At 37.5% G+C, this 16,683-nt stretch overlaps 1 protein-coding gene across 3 annotated transcripts; it reads left to right on the top strand.

The window, feature by feature from the left end:
• The first annotated feature begins 56 nt into the window (after nt 1–56).
• mfsd6b (major facilitator superfamily domain containing 6b) lies at nt 57–16,668 on the top strand. Of its 3 annotated transcripts, none has more exons than XM_077215082.1 (7): nt 57–323; nt 3,612–5,160; nt 11,807–11,904; nt 13,378–13,539; nt 14,273–14,371; nt 14,466–14,731; nt 15,985–16,668. In XM_077215082.1, the coding sequence occupies exons 2-7, from the start codon at nt 3,614–3,616 to the stop codon at nt 16,243–16,245; spliced, it is 2,433 nt and encodes an 810-aa protein (XP_077071197.1). In that variant the 5' UTR covers nt 57–323; nt 3,612–3,613; the 3' UTR covers nt 16,246–16,668. The 3 variants fall into 3 exon arrangements, 2 of the variants coding, with proteins under 2 accessions (XP_077071197.1, XP_077071198.1); XR_013197045.1 differs by having other exon boundaries at nt 60–323; nt 14,466–15,009; XM_077215083.1 differs by having other exon boundaries at nt 60–323; nt 14,466–14,739.
• Nucleotides 16,669–16,683: the final 15 nt, after the last annotated feature.

The raw sequence follows: 16,683 nt of genomic DNA, 5'->3' as shown, positions 1-16,683 counted from the left end.
ATATAAAACAATATCTGCAATTAAAAACGAAATAGGGTGTCACTGTTGCTAATGACATCAGTGGAAATGAAGGCAGCCCCACGAGCACGCGCACATCGAAGGCAGGTGAGAGATTGACGTCAGGTCGGAGGAAAAACGGCTGTGTTGAATAAACCTGCTCATCTGCTCTACGGGATACATTGCTGTTTAAAGATTGTTAATAGAAAGTCAGGATAAGCCAGGATGGTGATAAAATGATGGTTGGACGGGGAGAGCAGTCTGATGAAGAGATCGTCCTCCTTCAGCGCCAGACGGTGAAATAACAGAAACTTCCTCACAACTGGGTAAGGGAGCTTAGTATTTAGCCACAGCGTCACCTGTTTTATACGTGAAACACTGTATCAGTTGTGTTTGTAAATACATTTACGCATTGTGTTTTTGTGTGTATATAAGCATTGTATTGTTAATAATGCGGTGTGTTACTGTAAACGTTTCAGACGAGGACTACACCCTTTGAAGTTAATTGTGATACTGTATGATATTTATGTTTTAGGATCGTGACTGTGCCTAATTTCACAACAAAATGATCTCCAATTCGTACCTAAGAATGTAGTTTCACTTATACTACAAGATATTCAACATTATATTCACTTGATAGTGTTTAATGATCCTAGTGTTCTTTATTATTGATAATCAAGGGCAATTACTGAATTTATTCTGTTTGAGGTCAATCTATATGAAAAAAAACTCATTAAGGTGTGTTGCATTCTTATTCAACTTAATCATTTGGGGAAAAAATAGTAGCCTACTAATTCGTTTTCCTTCCTTGCTTCATTTGACATCAAGTGCCAGTATCAAAATGGTTTAATGCACAAAAGCAATATTGTACTTAATATTAGGCTAAACATTGAAATGTATTAATGTTACTATAATAAACCATATAAACTTGTGCATATAGAAAAATGTAAGCCAATCACATGACCCATAAAATCAAACGTAACAATGTAAAATACAATATATATTTATTATCATATGCACAGTAAAACACGACGGTTTTGACCACACAATGAAATTCTTATTTTGCAAGTCTCCCTTACACAAAATATACTATATAAATACAAACAGTGAAAAAAAGTGCAAATGTGCTTTATGACAAATGCTGAATGGCTGATGGCATATCTGTCTCAAGCTCTTCATGATCGTAAACCAGGGCCGGACTGGGACACAATTTCAGGCCGGGAAATCCTACACCCATCCAGGCCATCCACCCAAATAAAATTTAGAAACACGGACAACCCTGTTTTTACATTTATTTCACAGTATGACCATAACATAAAAGCATAAACAACAAACCTAGAAGTAAAGCAGTCCTAATATCAAACGGGTCTGCACATAACGTTATACAAGCATTTGAAGGTCAGCAGGTTGCGTAAGACTTTTTAATTAAATAAATGTATTTAATAAAATTATTAATAAAAATATTTTGTATTAACTTGTGTATGTATTATAATAATTCTTACATTTGATCAATAAATTCAGTTATAATAATAAGACACTATAGGGCTGTTTCCCATCAAATTAAATAATTTGCACGGCAAAATTACAACTGCAATAAATGCTGTTATGTATGGAAGCTTGTTTCCGCCACTAAATAAATAAATAATAATAATAATTGCGACTTTTTATCTCACAATTCTGACTTTTTTTTCTCACAATTGGGAGTTTACATCTCGCAATTCTCACTTTATTTCTCAGAATTGCGTGATATAAAGCCAGAATTATGAGATATAAAGTCAGAATTGCGTGATTTAAAGCCAGAATTGCGAGATATAAAGTCAGAATTATGAGATATAAAGTCAGAATTGCGAGATATAAAGTCGCAATTGCGTGATATAAAGTCAGAATTGCAAGATATAAAGTCGCAATTGCGTGTTATAAAGTCACAATTGCGTGATATAAAGTCAGAATTGCGTGATAAAAAGTCGCAATTGCGTGTTATAAAGTCAGAATTGTGAGATATAAACTATTCTGAGAGGAAAAAAGTCTGTCTTTTTTCCCCATAGAATTGGACTTATAACTCGCAATTGCGAGTTTATATCTCACAATTCTGACTTTATAACACGCAGTTGCGACTTTATATCACACAATTCTGACTTTATATCACGCAATTCGGACTTTATATCTCGCGATTCTGACTTTATATCTCGCAATTCTGAGAAATAAAGTGAGAATTTGCGAGATGTAAACTCGCAATTGTGAGAAAAAAAGTCAGAATTGTGAGATAAAAAGTCACTATTATTATTATTTATTTAGTGGCGGAAACAAGCTTCCATAGTTATGAGATTGATGTTTTAAATAAATGTTTGAATATACAAATTAAAAAAAATGCAATACTTAAACATTAAACTCAACTGCCAATAGGTGGCAGCAAGTGGCCGTATTAATTAGTGAGTCATTGAGTAAAACATACAAAAGATTTGTTCAAAACGCTGAATCATTTAGTAACAAAACACGCGCTGCTGTTGCTTTCCTTTGGAACTATTTTCGTCGGTGAAATAGAACAAAAACAGTTAATATTGTTTGTGTCTAAAATATAAGTAACTTAATATTAAATATTAACTACGCTACATGTTTATTGAACAATAAATTCAATGTAACATTTTCAATCGTGATAATATTCAGCAAAACAGCTTCCTTAGTTGTGTTGTGTTATGTTAAACTAAATCATATGTTATAAATAAAATAAAAAACAATTCGAATTTTTACCTCAGAACATTTCTTCTGTGAGTTTTCTGTGTGCTGTTTCACTCATTTCTTTTGATTTCTCCACGAATGTAGACGAGTTAACAAAGAACAGTATTTACAGATGAAACTGACCTGCACTTGAAGGCCTGAACAGGCAGTAATTTTGCCACATTTTGCTGCTTCTTTTTGAAGTGCTTTCTCTTTCTTTCCCCTTTCCCTCTGTGCTCCACCTGGCCGTTTTCTCTCCATCATCGGGCGCTGCTCGCATTTTTTGTTTAACCGTTTGGCTGAGGCGTAAAGTCGAATTGTAAGTTAGCGTTGCCAGTCAAGACTAACAGATTCGTGATTTTATTTATTATTATTAATAATGATAATAATAATAATTTTATTGAATGACGAATTCGAAAATGATCACTGGTAAAGGTAGTAATATAAAATAATAATAAAAAATAAATATAAAAAACGCTGGCTGGGAGCAGGCAAAATTAGTCGCCAGGCAACCGGGAATTCTCCCGGTGCTCCCGATGGCTAGTCCGGGCCTGTCGTAAACTATGATTTGCAAGGCAGCAGACAAGAAAAAAATAATCGTGCTTTTAAAGGCCCTCCAAAAATTGATCCCTGCCAGAAACATCTACTATAATACTGGGAAATATTTACAAATAATATATCAGATTCAGAATGCACTGCAACTTTTCAGTGTCGGTTAATGGAGAAAGATGCTTTTTGGCTCTTCAAGTTAATGGCATCTACCAGCAAATTTACCTATGCTTATCAGCCCAACCTTGATTAAATGGTTGCAACCCACCATTTGAGAAACACTAGTTAAAGCTACAACATGAAGACGTTATCCACAATGTCCTTAACAGAGGTTTATGTTTATCACACAGAAATGGCGAGTGATCGGGTGGCTATCCTTACAGATGATGAGGAGGACCAAAAGAGAAAATATGTCCTGTCTGAACCCTTTAATACTCTGTCCCTGGGACAGGTGGCAAACACTACACCATGCAGTCAGACAGCACCGTCTGCCCCCTCAGAAACACTTCAGACTTCACAGAGTATGGACTGCACTGAAAGGTGCTGTGTGCGAATAGACAATCATCTCTTGATCTCCAAGGTCTTCTACTTCTTCTTTTACTCTGCATACGGCTCTTTACACCCCCTCCTTGCAGTATACTACAAGCAACTGGGAATGACACCCAGCCAAAGTGGCCTGCTGGTTGGGATCCGTTATTTTATAGAGTTCTGCAGTGCACCATTCTGGGGCGTAATGGCGGACCGCTTCAAGAAAGGGAAGCCGGTGTTGCTGTTTTCTGTACTCTGCTGGGTGGTCTTTAACTGCGGTATTGGCTTTGTTAAGCCAGCAGCTATGAGCTGTGTCCTTAAGGACCCTACTGTTGCACCGCCAACCAATTTTACGAACTATACACAAGCTGGTAACCGTACTAGACAGCGAAGATACTTGACCGAGGATACGTACTCCGCTCCTTCACTTTCTCAGCCAATATTAGCAGCATACGGATCTCACTCTAGATACATTCGAAGTGCAGATGTAAATACTACAAGCACTCCCTCTGAAAACCCCACTGCGAATGCTGGCAGCATTAGTATGTTATCTAGCTCGACCACGGCACTGCCCCGTACCTCAACAGTCACTTCAAAATCTACCTCGACAATTGAAGCGCAAGCTACCACTGCCAAACTCAAAGAGTATTTAATAGTTTTCAATAAGGAACAAGTAGATACTATATTTCTCCTGATCCTCTTGGTCATTATTATTGGTGAGTTCTTCAGCGCCCCAGCTGTGACCATTGTGGACACTATCACTCTTCAGTACTTGGGCCAGCATAGAGACCGTTATGGACTTCAGAGGATGTGGGGATCTCTGGGATGGGGTATCGCTATGCTGTCAGTGGGCATTTGGATCGACCACACACACATCACAATCTTCATCCAGGGCTCGGGTTGTGTTCTACCCGACTATAAGAATTACCAAATTGCGTTCATAGTTTTTGGGGTGCTAATGAGCTCAGCACTGATTGTGGCCACGCAGTTCCACTTTGACAACAGTGTTTATAGGTCAGGTGAGGAAGGGGACAAGAAGGAGGATGTGGAAATACCTCAAGTCGTTCAGGAGGTCTCGTCTCCAGAGTCCAGTTCAGATGACTCACCAGTGTGCCCTGAAAGCAACCTACAACCTTTTCCCTTCAAAGATCTCTTCCGGATCATTTGTGCCGTCCGCTACAGTACGGTTCTCTTTGTGGCCTGGTTCATGGGCTTTGGTTATGGTTTCGTGTTCACCTTCCTCTACTGGCATCTGGAAGACCTTGAGGGCTCCACCACACTCTTCGGCATCTGCTCGGTGCTCAGCCACATATCTGAGCTGGCCGCCTATTTCATCAGCCACAAACTCATTGAGCTCATTGGACACATCAGGTGAGAACCTTCTTGTGTAAAATATATGGAATTCATTTTAAGCTTAATAAAGGCATTTGTATTGTAATTTAATCTACTCCTCAGAAGACCTATTTGATTTGTTTAAAAGCAGGTGTGCTGGTGCTAGCCAAAGTAGAATTACCACTTACCACTTGTACATCCATTTATTCGAATCCCAGAGCTAGTGGTCAGCCAAGGTTGCTCCTGTTATTTGCGGCATTCACTAGGAGCAATTTGTTGAAACCGTGAGTCATTCAGTTTCAGTGAGAGTTGACATTTGAGCAATTTAGCAGACAATTGAGCACACTTTGACTTTTATGCAAATGAGCAGTGGCCACTAATGGAAATGCAGACAACATTCTGCTACTTAATAGAGTTGGATACTAAGGTTATATCATAGTTGGTTTACCCAGAAAGCATTTTTGTGTTCCACTATGCTGTTAATGTTTTTCTATGTGAACGTGTACTAGACAGACGTCTTTTATCCTTGCGTTGTGTCTTGCTACTTTTAACCACATGTATTTAAGTCTTTGCTGTGTTCTTTATTTTATTCTGTATAACTTCATTTTTATTTCATTTCTAGCTGTAATTTTAGTACTTCAAATTAGGGGACGTTTACACTACACCGTTTTCAACTAAAAAAATGTCACTTTCATTTACACAACAATTGCGTTTTGGGGGGCCTGAAAACGCAAACTTTTGATAACAGGATTTAAAGTGCCGTTATCGCCTATACAAAATAGGCTCTTAGTTTTTCTTTACTAAGTGACGTCACCAACTACTGGCCTGGCATGCATAATACAAAGTTTTTAGACGTTTTCACAGATCCGTGTGAACGGGAATAATTTTTACAATGTTGTCGTATGTATGTGAAAAACTATAAATTTTTGTACATCATTGTCATGTAAACATTTTTAAGTTTCAGTTTTTCATCTAATATTTATATCATTTTATTTTAACTGAAAAAAGTATGTGTAATAGTTTTTAGTTCAAACTAACAACACGGTTCAGAATCAAACTCATGCGGTTGTGGCAGCTACAACAATTTCTGTTACTGACTCAACGTGGACAGATATAGTTAGAAAGGCTTTAAAGGGGCTTGTGTTTTACTAAACAAAATTGTCTAATTGTCTTTCTTTAAACAATCTGTTTTGAATTTGATATGCCATAGACAGTCTTCTGATGTTCACAAAAGTGAAATACCCATAAGTGCTCACTGATTAGTGTTGAGCAGATCTTTGTATGGGCAGAGGGCAGAGGCAACAATTTCTTTTAGCATAGTGGGTTTAGTTTATGTATTTTGGATCTGTGCCAAAGTACTGCCTTTATGCAATGGTTACTGGTAGCTCAATATTTTATGAGAACACAACCATGCACATCTGGTCAAAAGTTATGTAAATGCACTTCTTTATTCTGCCTTACTTTGTTTGTATATGTATATAGACTGGTATATTTGTGTCTTAGAGGTGTATATTAGACACACAGGAGAAGTCCAAAGGTTGTTTAAACGTGTCTCAGTAATTATTGTTGACTTTGGGTAAGCTCTAAAATGGGCACTGCCTAGCTTGGGTACACAATGTACATCCAAGATACAGACATTTTCCAGGATGTTTACCATGCATTTTTGGGCATTGGTAAACGGGAACATGGAAAGGTCTGCTCACATCCTCTATCTGCGTTGTGGTATTTCTCATGTGTGTGGCATTTCCCAGAGCACCGGTTCTTCAGAGTGAACAAGATGAATCACCTTAAGAGATAGCTGTAGTTGTACTGGTGGCTCAGTCTTTGCATTATTAATGATGTTAACTGGTAGCATTTGGCAGTATCTCTGCCAGACATTTTGCGAGACTTTTTCAGTGACCACTTCCCAGTGGAAAGCTAATTATTTAGTGTCAAATCAACAAGGTTATTGTTTCTGCTAGCAAACTAGATGTGTAACAGAACTGAAGCAACAAAATATAAAATGATTTCTTGCTTACAACATAGACTATTTCAACTTGATTGTAAAATGTCATGAAATCTAATGTACCTGAGGTGGTGAAACTTGCAGTAGGCCTACTGCTTGTGCTATGACTTAATATATTACAATGTCACTGTATATCTTACAATTTGGACTTGACCTCTACCATATGTCTATATATTTTACAATGTGATTTCTTATCCCACAATTATGACTCTCCTGGTTTCACAGACAAGGCAGTAATGTTTTTACTGCATGTTTATAAAAAGCCACTTAAATGTCCTAATTGAACTAAGGCCTAATCCTGGCTTAATCTAAGCCCTGTATATGATCTAACTCTTACTTTAAATGTTCTCTAAGCGATGTTGGGTGACGTCACTTCTTGTTGGCGTTCGAAGTATTGTCAAACAAAACGGAGGCTAGCTAGACCCTCCCTCCTCCTCATCCGCGCACTAACCCCCCAAATCCTTCCTGTCGGTTATTGGCTGGAACAGTTTGTTATGTTTCGTGGTGCGGGTTAGCCCAGTTTGTTTTTGTTACCGTTTTTGAAGCCTGGGGTGTCTGCAGAGACTGCATTTTTTTTACAGTGTGTTCAGGGAACAGGCAGCTAGCGGATACTGAGGAGATGTTTGCTGTATGTGACAAAAATGTTTTGGCCTAAAAAACGTGTGACATCGCTCACAGCACCTTTAACTTTTTATTAGGGGTGTGACACGAGATTTCGCAAGACAAAAATGTGACGAGATTTCTCGCCGAGTGAAAAGCTGTCGCATGATATCGCCATGACGGAGTGTAACATTACATTGCGATGCCCCGCCTCCACTGTCGTTTTGCTGTTTTTATAGAGCTCGGGATCGTTTCGTCACGTCGCGATGCATTGTGGGAATCGCGGTACGGAAGTATATGCACTGTATAGTAGGCAGTACGTAATTACGCTGGTCATTAGATAATATTAGGTTTAATTTAGGTTATTTTTAGAAAAATGGTTCAGTATTGCTGTATTGTGAACTGCTGTAATCGGCCTCATGATCGACATGGCAAACACCTCATAAATCAAATAAGTGGTGGTCTTTTTGCTTTGCTTTGTAGTCAACTCCGATAGCCTAACGGCTAACTGATATTTTTATGATATGGTCAATAGATTTTCAGCTGCCAGAGTTAACTAGCTAGCTACATTTACATTGAATGTATTAATTTAGCAGTTAACTAAAGTTCTGTTGTTAAGATTAAAACAGTATGTTGCTGTGTTTTGGGAGCAAGCTGTTAAATGCAAAAAATACGGATGTAGCTGTTAGCCAAATCAGCATATAAATTATCGATTAGCAATGTCACCTGGCTTATACATCTAGATTCTGGTGGATAGACTAGGTTAGTGTAATACTGACAGGCTATGGCATAATTTGTACCTGACATTTCTAGAAAGCATCAGCCAATAGACACAAATGTAGTGGTAATTCCTAGCTATAGTCTCCTCTGTACTTGACCTTAAATGGTATTCTGTTGCTTAAGCTGTGTCTCTGTATCTTAAATGTTAAAACGCTTTATTATTACTAATAGCTTACATATTATTCTATTGCTGGAGCTCTGTAGTTTAATTGTTATTATTACATGGCTTGGTTGAATACTAATGTTGAATGCGGTCTGTTATTTCTTGATAACAGACCACTGCTACATATAACACACAGTTGCCATGAAAACAGAGCATTACCATGGACACAGTTCTGTTCAATCTGGAGCAATACAATCGTTTTTAAATCAATAAACTCATTTATTTATCCGGAGACCGGCCGGTTACGCTATTACCTTATTCCAACCGGCATTTGCGTGACCTCTAAAAATGGCCGCCGTTACCCACAATGCACCGTTCCATGACGTCTACGCCCGAGCTCTATAGAAATAAAAACCATTGTAAACGTCTGCTCTGCTCATCCAGCACAAGTTGCCGTCACACACAGTGCAGCACGAATCACAGTTCACTGATCGCGTGACGATAGCCGAGGATTCATTGCGCAACAAAGCCTAGACGTCTGATTAATGTCTTATCTTGTAGAATGCGCCCTCAGCACCGCTGCTCCCTATACACAAAGTACCCACGATCGCGTCTCCCAACGTGAAAGTAAAATACGAGCTCTCTGGTGCGCGCAAATTAGGCTGCATACGATAGCCTGTCTCGCAATAACAAACCCATCTCTGGACTGTGTAGTTGTGACTCTGGTCTCTGTTTGCGCTTTGAATATTGAGAGATTACTGTAACATCTGAAGAACGACAGACAAGGGAGGTTCGGTTTCTGAATTTTTTATCGAAACGCAAGAACAACTGTACACAAACGCATCAGCCTAAAATCATTCGCTCGCTCGTTTCTCTCTACCCAGCCTTTTCCGAACCCGGTGCAAAATAAAACCGTTTTTAACAATAAAACAACAATTATAAAGAGTCTGTGCGCTTCAGTAGGCTACTTTGATTATGGTTGCACTTGCACTTATTATTTGAACTTAATAAACTGTTATTTATTTTTGGTATTTATACTGTTTTTATTTCTGTTCAGTTTGTGGAAAGAAGTTCAATTATGAGGTCAAACACACAGCCTCAATTAGAAGTTCTGGAAGCTCATGTGACTCATGTGAAATCATACAGGAGAAAACCCAGCCAGTTGAGTTTGTGGCAAAACCTTTTACAGTGCTTGTATAGTGTTGTCTTTCAATGCATTTGATAATTCCTACTCATAAAGTAGAACTTAAATGACATTCATTAGAAGATTATTAGTTAAAACATTTCAAAATGCACCTGCAGACTATTTTCCAGTCATGAATTTTGTCATTGATGATTTCTATAAAATATTGTGCAAAAATCTCTACTCGTCTCGTTCTCGTGAACCCAATCTTGTGTCTCGTCTTGTCTCGTGAGTGTCTTGTCTCATCTCGTCACACCCCTACTTTTTATACAATATATTATTTTATATATATTTTTAAACAATTATAAAAAACAATTAGCTAAATTTTTGCTTTTTTATAGTTCATATAATGTAAATTTGTAATAAATTCCTGTTTTAAATGAAAAAAATAAAAATCCAGAAAAGCTAATCTTCATATGGAGGCAAAGATGTTTTGTTCATCCATGTGATACCTTCAGTTTAGTCTCTGTAGCCTTTGTTAAGTGGCCTATTTTCAGTCATGCCTGCGGAGAGGCTTGTAACTTTATCCTGCCATTAGCCCCATCACACATTGTCTAGGCTTTCCAGCATTGATCCACTGTGCTTGCTTCTTTTGTGGATCAATTCTAAAGCTTTCTAAAGGCATACTGGGTGTGGCAGAGCCAACACAGTGTACAGACGTTCTGTGTAGTTAGTCAGCATTTGCATGAATATCTCGCAGAGCTGCTTTTGCATGTAGTTGCATGGAGTGAAAATGTTTAAAATCTTTTGTTTAAAGGTTTTTGTGTATTTTTTTTTGTTAAAATGCACATAACTATAATTAAGCCATTTGTTGGTTCAAAATGTGTAGCTAAACACTGTGGCGCAGATGATTGCTGTGTTTAAGTTGCCTGATCAGCCCGATCAGCAATACTGACTTAACCAATGGTGTGAGTTTGAGGCGGGGCTATGTATTTGTTAAACCAATGACCAGCTGGGAGAGTGTTTGAGAAACTTGTTTGGAAACAATCATTAGTAGTAGCGACAGATCATTTCTTCCAAATTGTAACGTAGAGTACAGTACATCCAAGTTAAACAGATTATTGGAAAAGAAAGATTTAGCCCGTGGGGAGGGGGGATGTGAGCTTGCAGCCGATCGTAAAAAGGGTGGGCTTTAAAGGGATTGTTCACCCATTTCTGCTGAACACAAAAGAAGATATTTTGAAGAATGTCAGTAACCCAACCCATTGACTTCCATAGTATTTTTTTCCATACTATGGAAGTCAATGGGGCCCATCAACTGTTTGGTGACCCATATTCTTCAAAATATATTCTTTTGTGTTCCGCAAAAGAAAGAAATTCATAAAAGTTTGGAACAACTGGAGGTGAGTAAATGATGACTGAATTTTCATTTTTGTGTGAACTATCCCTTTAAGCTGACTACATTTTAGGAGAAGAACAACATACAATATGTCACCTGTCGTTTCACTGGAAGATCAAGTTATGACATTTTGAATACTATATGAATGAATCATATAGATGAATCATTCACACACAGTAAGAACAATAACATGCGATTAGAAAATCTGTACTGTATTTTCATTTCATGATGACTATAATTGACACTTGGTGATTCTAGTAGAGCTGAAATGAGATGCTTCATTTATTTTTTAAAGTACCAGTCTCATCAGAGTTGTTTTCCAGGAAACATTATTCGAATTAAACTGGTATTAATTACATTAATGTTGTTTTTTCCTGTACGAGATTCAGTGTTCATACATTAGCACTGGTGAGTTCTCGTGTGGTCACACTCCCAGACAGCCCGTCCTTAGGACAGAGTGAGTCATTCATTCTGCTTTCAGAATAGAGACTGACATCACCAGCAAATGCTACACCCAGCCTTAACTACAATAGGCTTTATAAAGCAAAAGGGTTTAGCCACACCCAGAGTGACATTTTCATTGTACACAAAAGCATTGTTTTATGTTCGAAGAAAATATGACATGCTTGTATTACATAATTGTGTTTCTGTCTCATGTTTGCATTCTCTTTTTAGAGTCCTCTATATCGGACTGGCCTGCAACACTGCACGCTATCTGTATATCTCCTACCTGGAGAATGCATGGATAGTTTTACCCATGGAGGTACTTCAAGGTGAGAAATAAGGAGTTTTTATGTGTCGCCCGAGTGGCTGCAGTGGCATTATCAAACAGGAAGTGGAGTTTAGATTGGAGGGCTGTGCTCTTGAGTGAACACTGACTTCGAGTTCATCTAAGGACATGATTCAGCAGTTTTTGCAGTATTTCCTATTTCACATCAGAAACCCTGTTGCAATCACACAGTTATAGTTTAGAAATAAAGACATTGCTGTTTGTTTCAAAGTTTAAAGAAATGTGCTTCTGATACTTGGTAAAAAAATGTTTCTGAAGCATGTTCTGAAAGCCTGTTTAGCTGCTTTAGCCACTATTATCTTGCAAACATGTTGACTGTTCACATACTGTGCAGGACGGCCCTGTTCCCACCTCACATGGGTGTAACGGAGATTTCCTTTAAAGGGGTAGTTCACCCAAAAATGAAATTTCTTTCATCATTTACCCTCATCATGTTATTCCAAAGCTGTATGGGTTTTTTTCTTCTGTTGAACACAAAAGAAGATATTTTGAAGAATGTTGGTAACCAGACTTCCGTAGTATTTTTTTTTTTACCTATTATGAAAGTCAATGGGGCCCATCAACTGTCTGGTTACCGTCATTCTTTAAAATATCTTTTGTGTTCAACAGAAAGAAAGAAACTCATACAGGTTTGGTACAACTTGAGGGTTAGTAAAAGATGACTGACTTTTCATTTTTGGGTGAACCATCCTTTTAATTGTGGCTGCGCAACATGACAATATAGACCGTATAGTTAGCTTGCTGGCAGTTGGCAAGACTGCTTATTCACACATGTAAGTTATGAAGGAACAGAGGAGGAATATGAAAATACAGTGTGAGATCAATCCAAGATGAAAAAAACTTAATGAAGGATGTTGATAGGTGCAACAAGAATCAAAGTTCTGTTGTTTACAGTTGCAAGCAAATTGCCTCCTTTAATATATAATTCAGCTGATTTTAATTTTATGTTATATATATGTACTTTATTTTACAGCATCCTCAATTGTGGCAGAATTTCGAGTCATAACTGTTTTATAAAATTAGCTTTACTGTAATATTTTTTTTATAGTTTTCACCTTTATCAAGTAATGAGCAATCAAATAATCACACTTGATGAAGTAAGGTTAATCCATTAGATTATACCAAAAGAGGCATTATCATATGATTATTTAATTTATAAACCATTTTTTGTTAAATTTACAGCGAAAATAACTAAATTTTATAGTTGGTACCTGGTTAACTTTTATTGATAACTTGAAGCAGATTAAAATCATATTATTTAAAACTAGTATCGTTTTACTATACTACTATACTAACTGCTTTTCATTATTATCTTATTCAAAAAAAATTTGTTTAGCAAGTGCAAATATTGTCTTATTGTTGTGGTCATATTATGTATTACTAAGAACTCATGAATAGTGTGTTTATCTATTCAAGCGGATGCACAACCGTTTATTTGTGGTAATCTGTCGTGCAGGTTTGACACACGCATCAGTGTGGGCGGCGTGCATCTCGTATTTGAGCGCTGCTGTCCCGCCAGCTCTGCGCACCTCGGCTCAAGGGATCCTGCAGGGTCTGCACCTGGGACTGGGGAGAGGCTGTGGAGCCATGCTAGGAGGAGTTTTTGTCAACTTTTTTGGTATGACATCAACAAACAAACACCATGTGGTGTCAAAGACATACCATACATGTGCCTCATGCTTTCTTTTCACAGTTATAAAGAATCAGACTCTTGCAGTCAAGGTTGCCAGGTCTGCGCAACAAAACTATCCCAATTACCAATCGAAAATAGAAATGCCAAATTTTCAGTGTGTTGGAGCGCCGAAATTGTACATTCCTTGGTGGAAATCAACCCATGGCACCAACTTAACTTAAACCTAGCCCAATTCTGCTGGAAAACCATGAACTTGGCAATTTGCACTACAGGCAAAAACATAGTTTTTTCAAGCGCTGGTCAATTTTAGGCTATTTGGCTTTTCATAACGTGTTTCAGACTAGTGGAAAGAAGACATCCAAAATACACTTTTAGGAATTTATTTTATTGCACTTTATCTATTTGCATCTGTACATTTCAATGGCAATACATATCTTTAAAGGCTGTTTTCTCAAAATTAGTTTTATCTCTTGCACTGAGCCAAAAATCTCCAGTTTAGCAGCACTTGTATACATCAAATGCCTGATTTTATACAGCAGGTTATTCCTAAAAACATGTTTCTTAAGTATACTTAATAAATGTATAGACATTTGTACCCCACTGAATAAAAAATAAAATCTATCAAAAAGAAGAAGAAAATGTTTAGATTGTGATTTCCGGTGTGAATAGCTTGTTTCCTCTCAAGCTTCCTTTTTCATCTTGCTAATTTCATGTTTAGGTGCTGCAGAAACCTTCAGAGGCCTTGGAATGGCTTCTCTGGTCACATTACTCATCTTCTCTCTGATACAGTGGCTGTTGGGTCAGAATGAGGATAAAAGTATGTTTCTTCCTGCTGTTTTACAACAAAAAGTTGGTTTTGCTGCTGTAAAACCTGCAACAGCTCATTGATAACATCTTTGTGCTCTTTACAGAGGACTCGATGTTGGCTGAGAACATCCCAGTTCCCTCCAGCCCGGTGCCTATCGCTACTATTGACTTGATGCAGAACCAGCCAAATCCCGAATCAAAGACACCTCTTAGGAAAAGCAGGCATCAGGAAGAGCTAGAAGATAGCAACAAGCCGGCCTGGGTGGTGTCCGCCTCCCCCTGGGTCGCCATCGCTTTCGCCCTCTGTCAGATCAGAGATATGGCGGCTTTGACAAAGAATAACAACCTCGGTGAAAGTCAAGCTCCGCAGGTAGGATGGCACCCTTTGTGATTTGGGATGTGGACATGAGGAGGTGAAGGTTTCATTCTCGCTGTTTAATAACATTTCTTCCATGACCTTTTCCTGCTAATTTTCTTATTTATATCTGTATTCATTTGTCATCTTGGATTTTTGGTATGTAATTATTGTGAAGCCCAATGTGGAGAAATGTAGACATTTCATACTGATGGCAAATTATATTTGATACCTTTTACTTAATTATTTACTCTTTCTCTTTGCATTTATGCTGTCATTTACTCAGGTGAAAGGTGAGAAAAAACTTTGTCTTTGCACTTTGACTTTTTTTACACGCACAAAAAAACTGCAAGCAGTCCTCTCAGTCTGCTACTGAATTTCCTCTTTCATTCTTTATGTATTATTGGATAATTAATGGGAGTCTTACTAACACCATTGTGTCAGTAACTTCTTTAAATAAATGTTTTTCTGTTGTCAGTTTTGTTTGTCCATTCTTAAAATATGCTTCTTTGCTTCAACTGCTTTTTGTTTCTCTTTTCTGCATGAGAATATTACATGTCAAGGCTTTATTGCAATGCCGTATTTATGTATTTTTGAGCAAATCTTCAAAGTCCGGAAATTCTGTTTATTTGTTACGTGGACATCTGTATGTTTTTGTCGCATTTGGCACAGTGTAGATAAGAAAAGTGACTTATTTGTCATATGGCTGTCGAAACAAGAGCTAAACTGGAAAGTACACAATGTTTACAAGCAGTGACTCATAACTATATGAAGACAAACAAATGCTTGGTTGGTGAATTTCACAAAAACGTGTCTAGATCATATTTCACCCCAAAATAATAACAGGTTGGTTTTTTTATACATCTTTACACGATTTTTTTACTTTAAAACTGGATTCTCAAAAGATATATAATTTAAAATGAGAAGTATTTATGCATCACAGTAGTAACTGTACTGTTTATTTTTTATTAAATATACACAGGTATTACAGTATTTTCATCATTGATTCATTAATTTAATCTTAACCGTGTATATATAAGATATTTTAAATATTATTAAAAATGAAAATTTTTAATTATAAAAATAATACAATGAGAAGCATCATAAATGGATACTAAAATACATTTAACTAAAATTAAATGAACCCTTAAACAATGTTTTTTAAATTAACCCTATATCACCGTTTAAAAATGTACCTCACCTCTATTATTTTGAAATGTTTAACCTTTCCATGCTGTTATTCATCTTATGATGGCCTCCTCTTGTAGGAGACAAGTGAGCAGACCTCAGCGCCGCCACCTGCTGATGAATCCACACCATCGCAACCCAGGACATCAAGTCCAGCAGAATATCCCTCCCAAGGACCTGCTCCCAGTGCATTTGTAACTCAAAACACACATCCTGTCCCTCCTGTTGAAGAACCGCCTCCATCCACAGGGAGAAAAGAACCAGTAGAAATCTCAACTCCTTTACCAGGACACTCCAAACAGCTGCCCCCAAAAGCACAACCAAAATCAACAATGAACTGAAATTCTTTGGGATATAGCCTTATGATTTAAAGACATAGTGGTATGGGGTGTAAAAGGTGACAGTTGTCTTTGGAACAAAAATGTTATGTTAACCGACGGGTATTCTAGATTATTTAGGGGTTTTGTTTGCCAAGACAATAGAATCGATATGCTTTGCACTGCCAAAATTGATGTCTTGCCTTAACCCCAAAGGGCCTGCAAGTCTTTGTACAAAGTGCTTGAAGGTCAATCTGCACATAACTGAGTGTTTGATGGTTATAATCCAACAGCTGAGGTGCTTCAGCGTAATATTCATGGTACTTGATGTTGCAATAGTGAAGCATAGTTGCTTTGCACTCTGTATAAATTATTATTTTGCTAATCGTGCTTCCATATAACTTGTGACCAAATTTAAAAATAAAAACACATCTACTCTGTATAAAATGTTAAAGCCATGCT

The sequence above is a fragment of the Siphateles boraxobius genome, unplaced genomic scaffold (genome assembly GCF_051911475.1).
Source record: "Siphateles boraxobius isolate OS27281-9 unplaced genomic scaffold, OSU_SipBor_1 7, whole genome shotgun sequence".
In the NCBI taxonomy this organism is placed as follows: Eukaryota; Metazoa; Chordata; class Actinopteri; order Cypriniformes; family Leuciscidae; genus Siphateles; species Siphateles boraxobius.
This window is presented reverse-complemented; position numbering and strand designations above follow the sequence as displayed.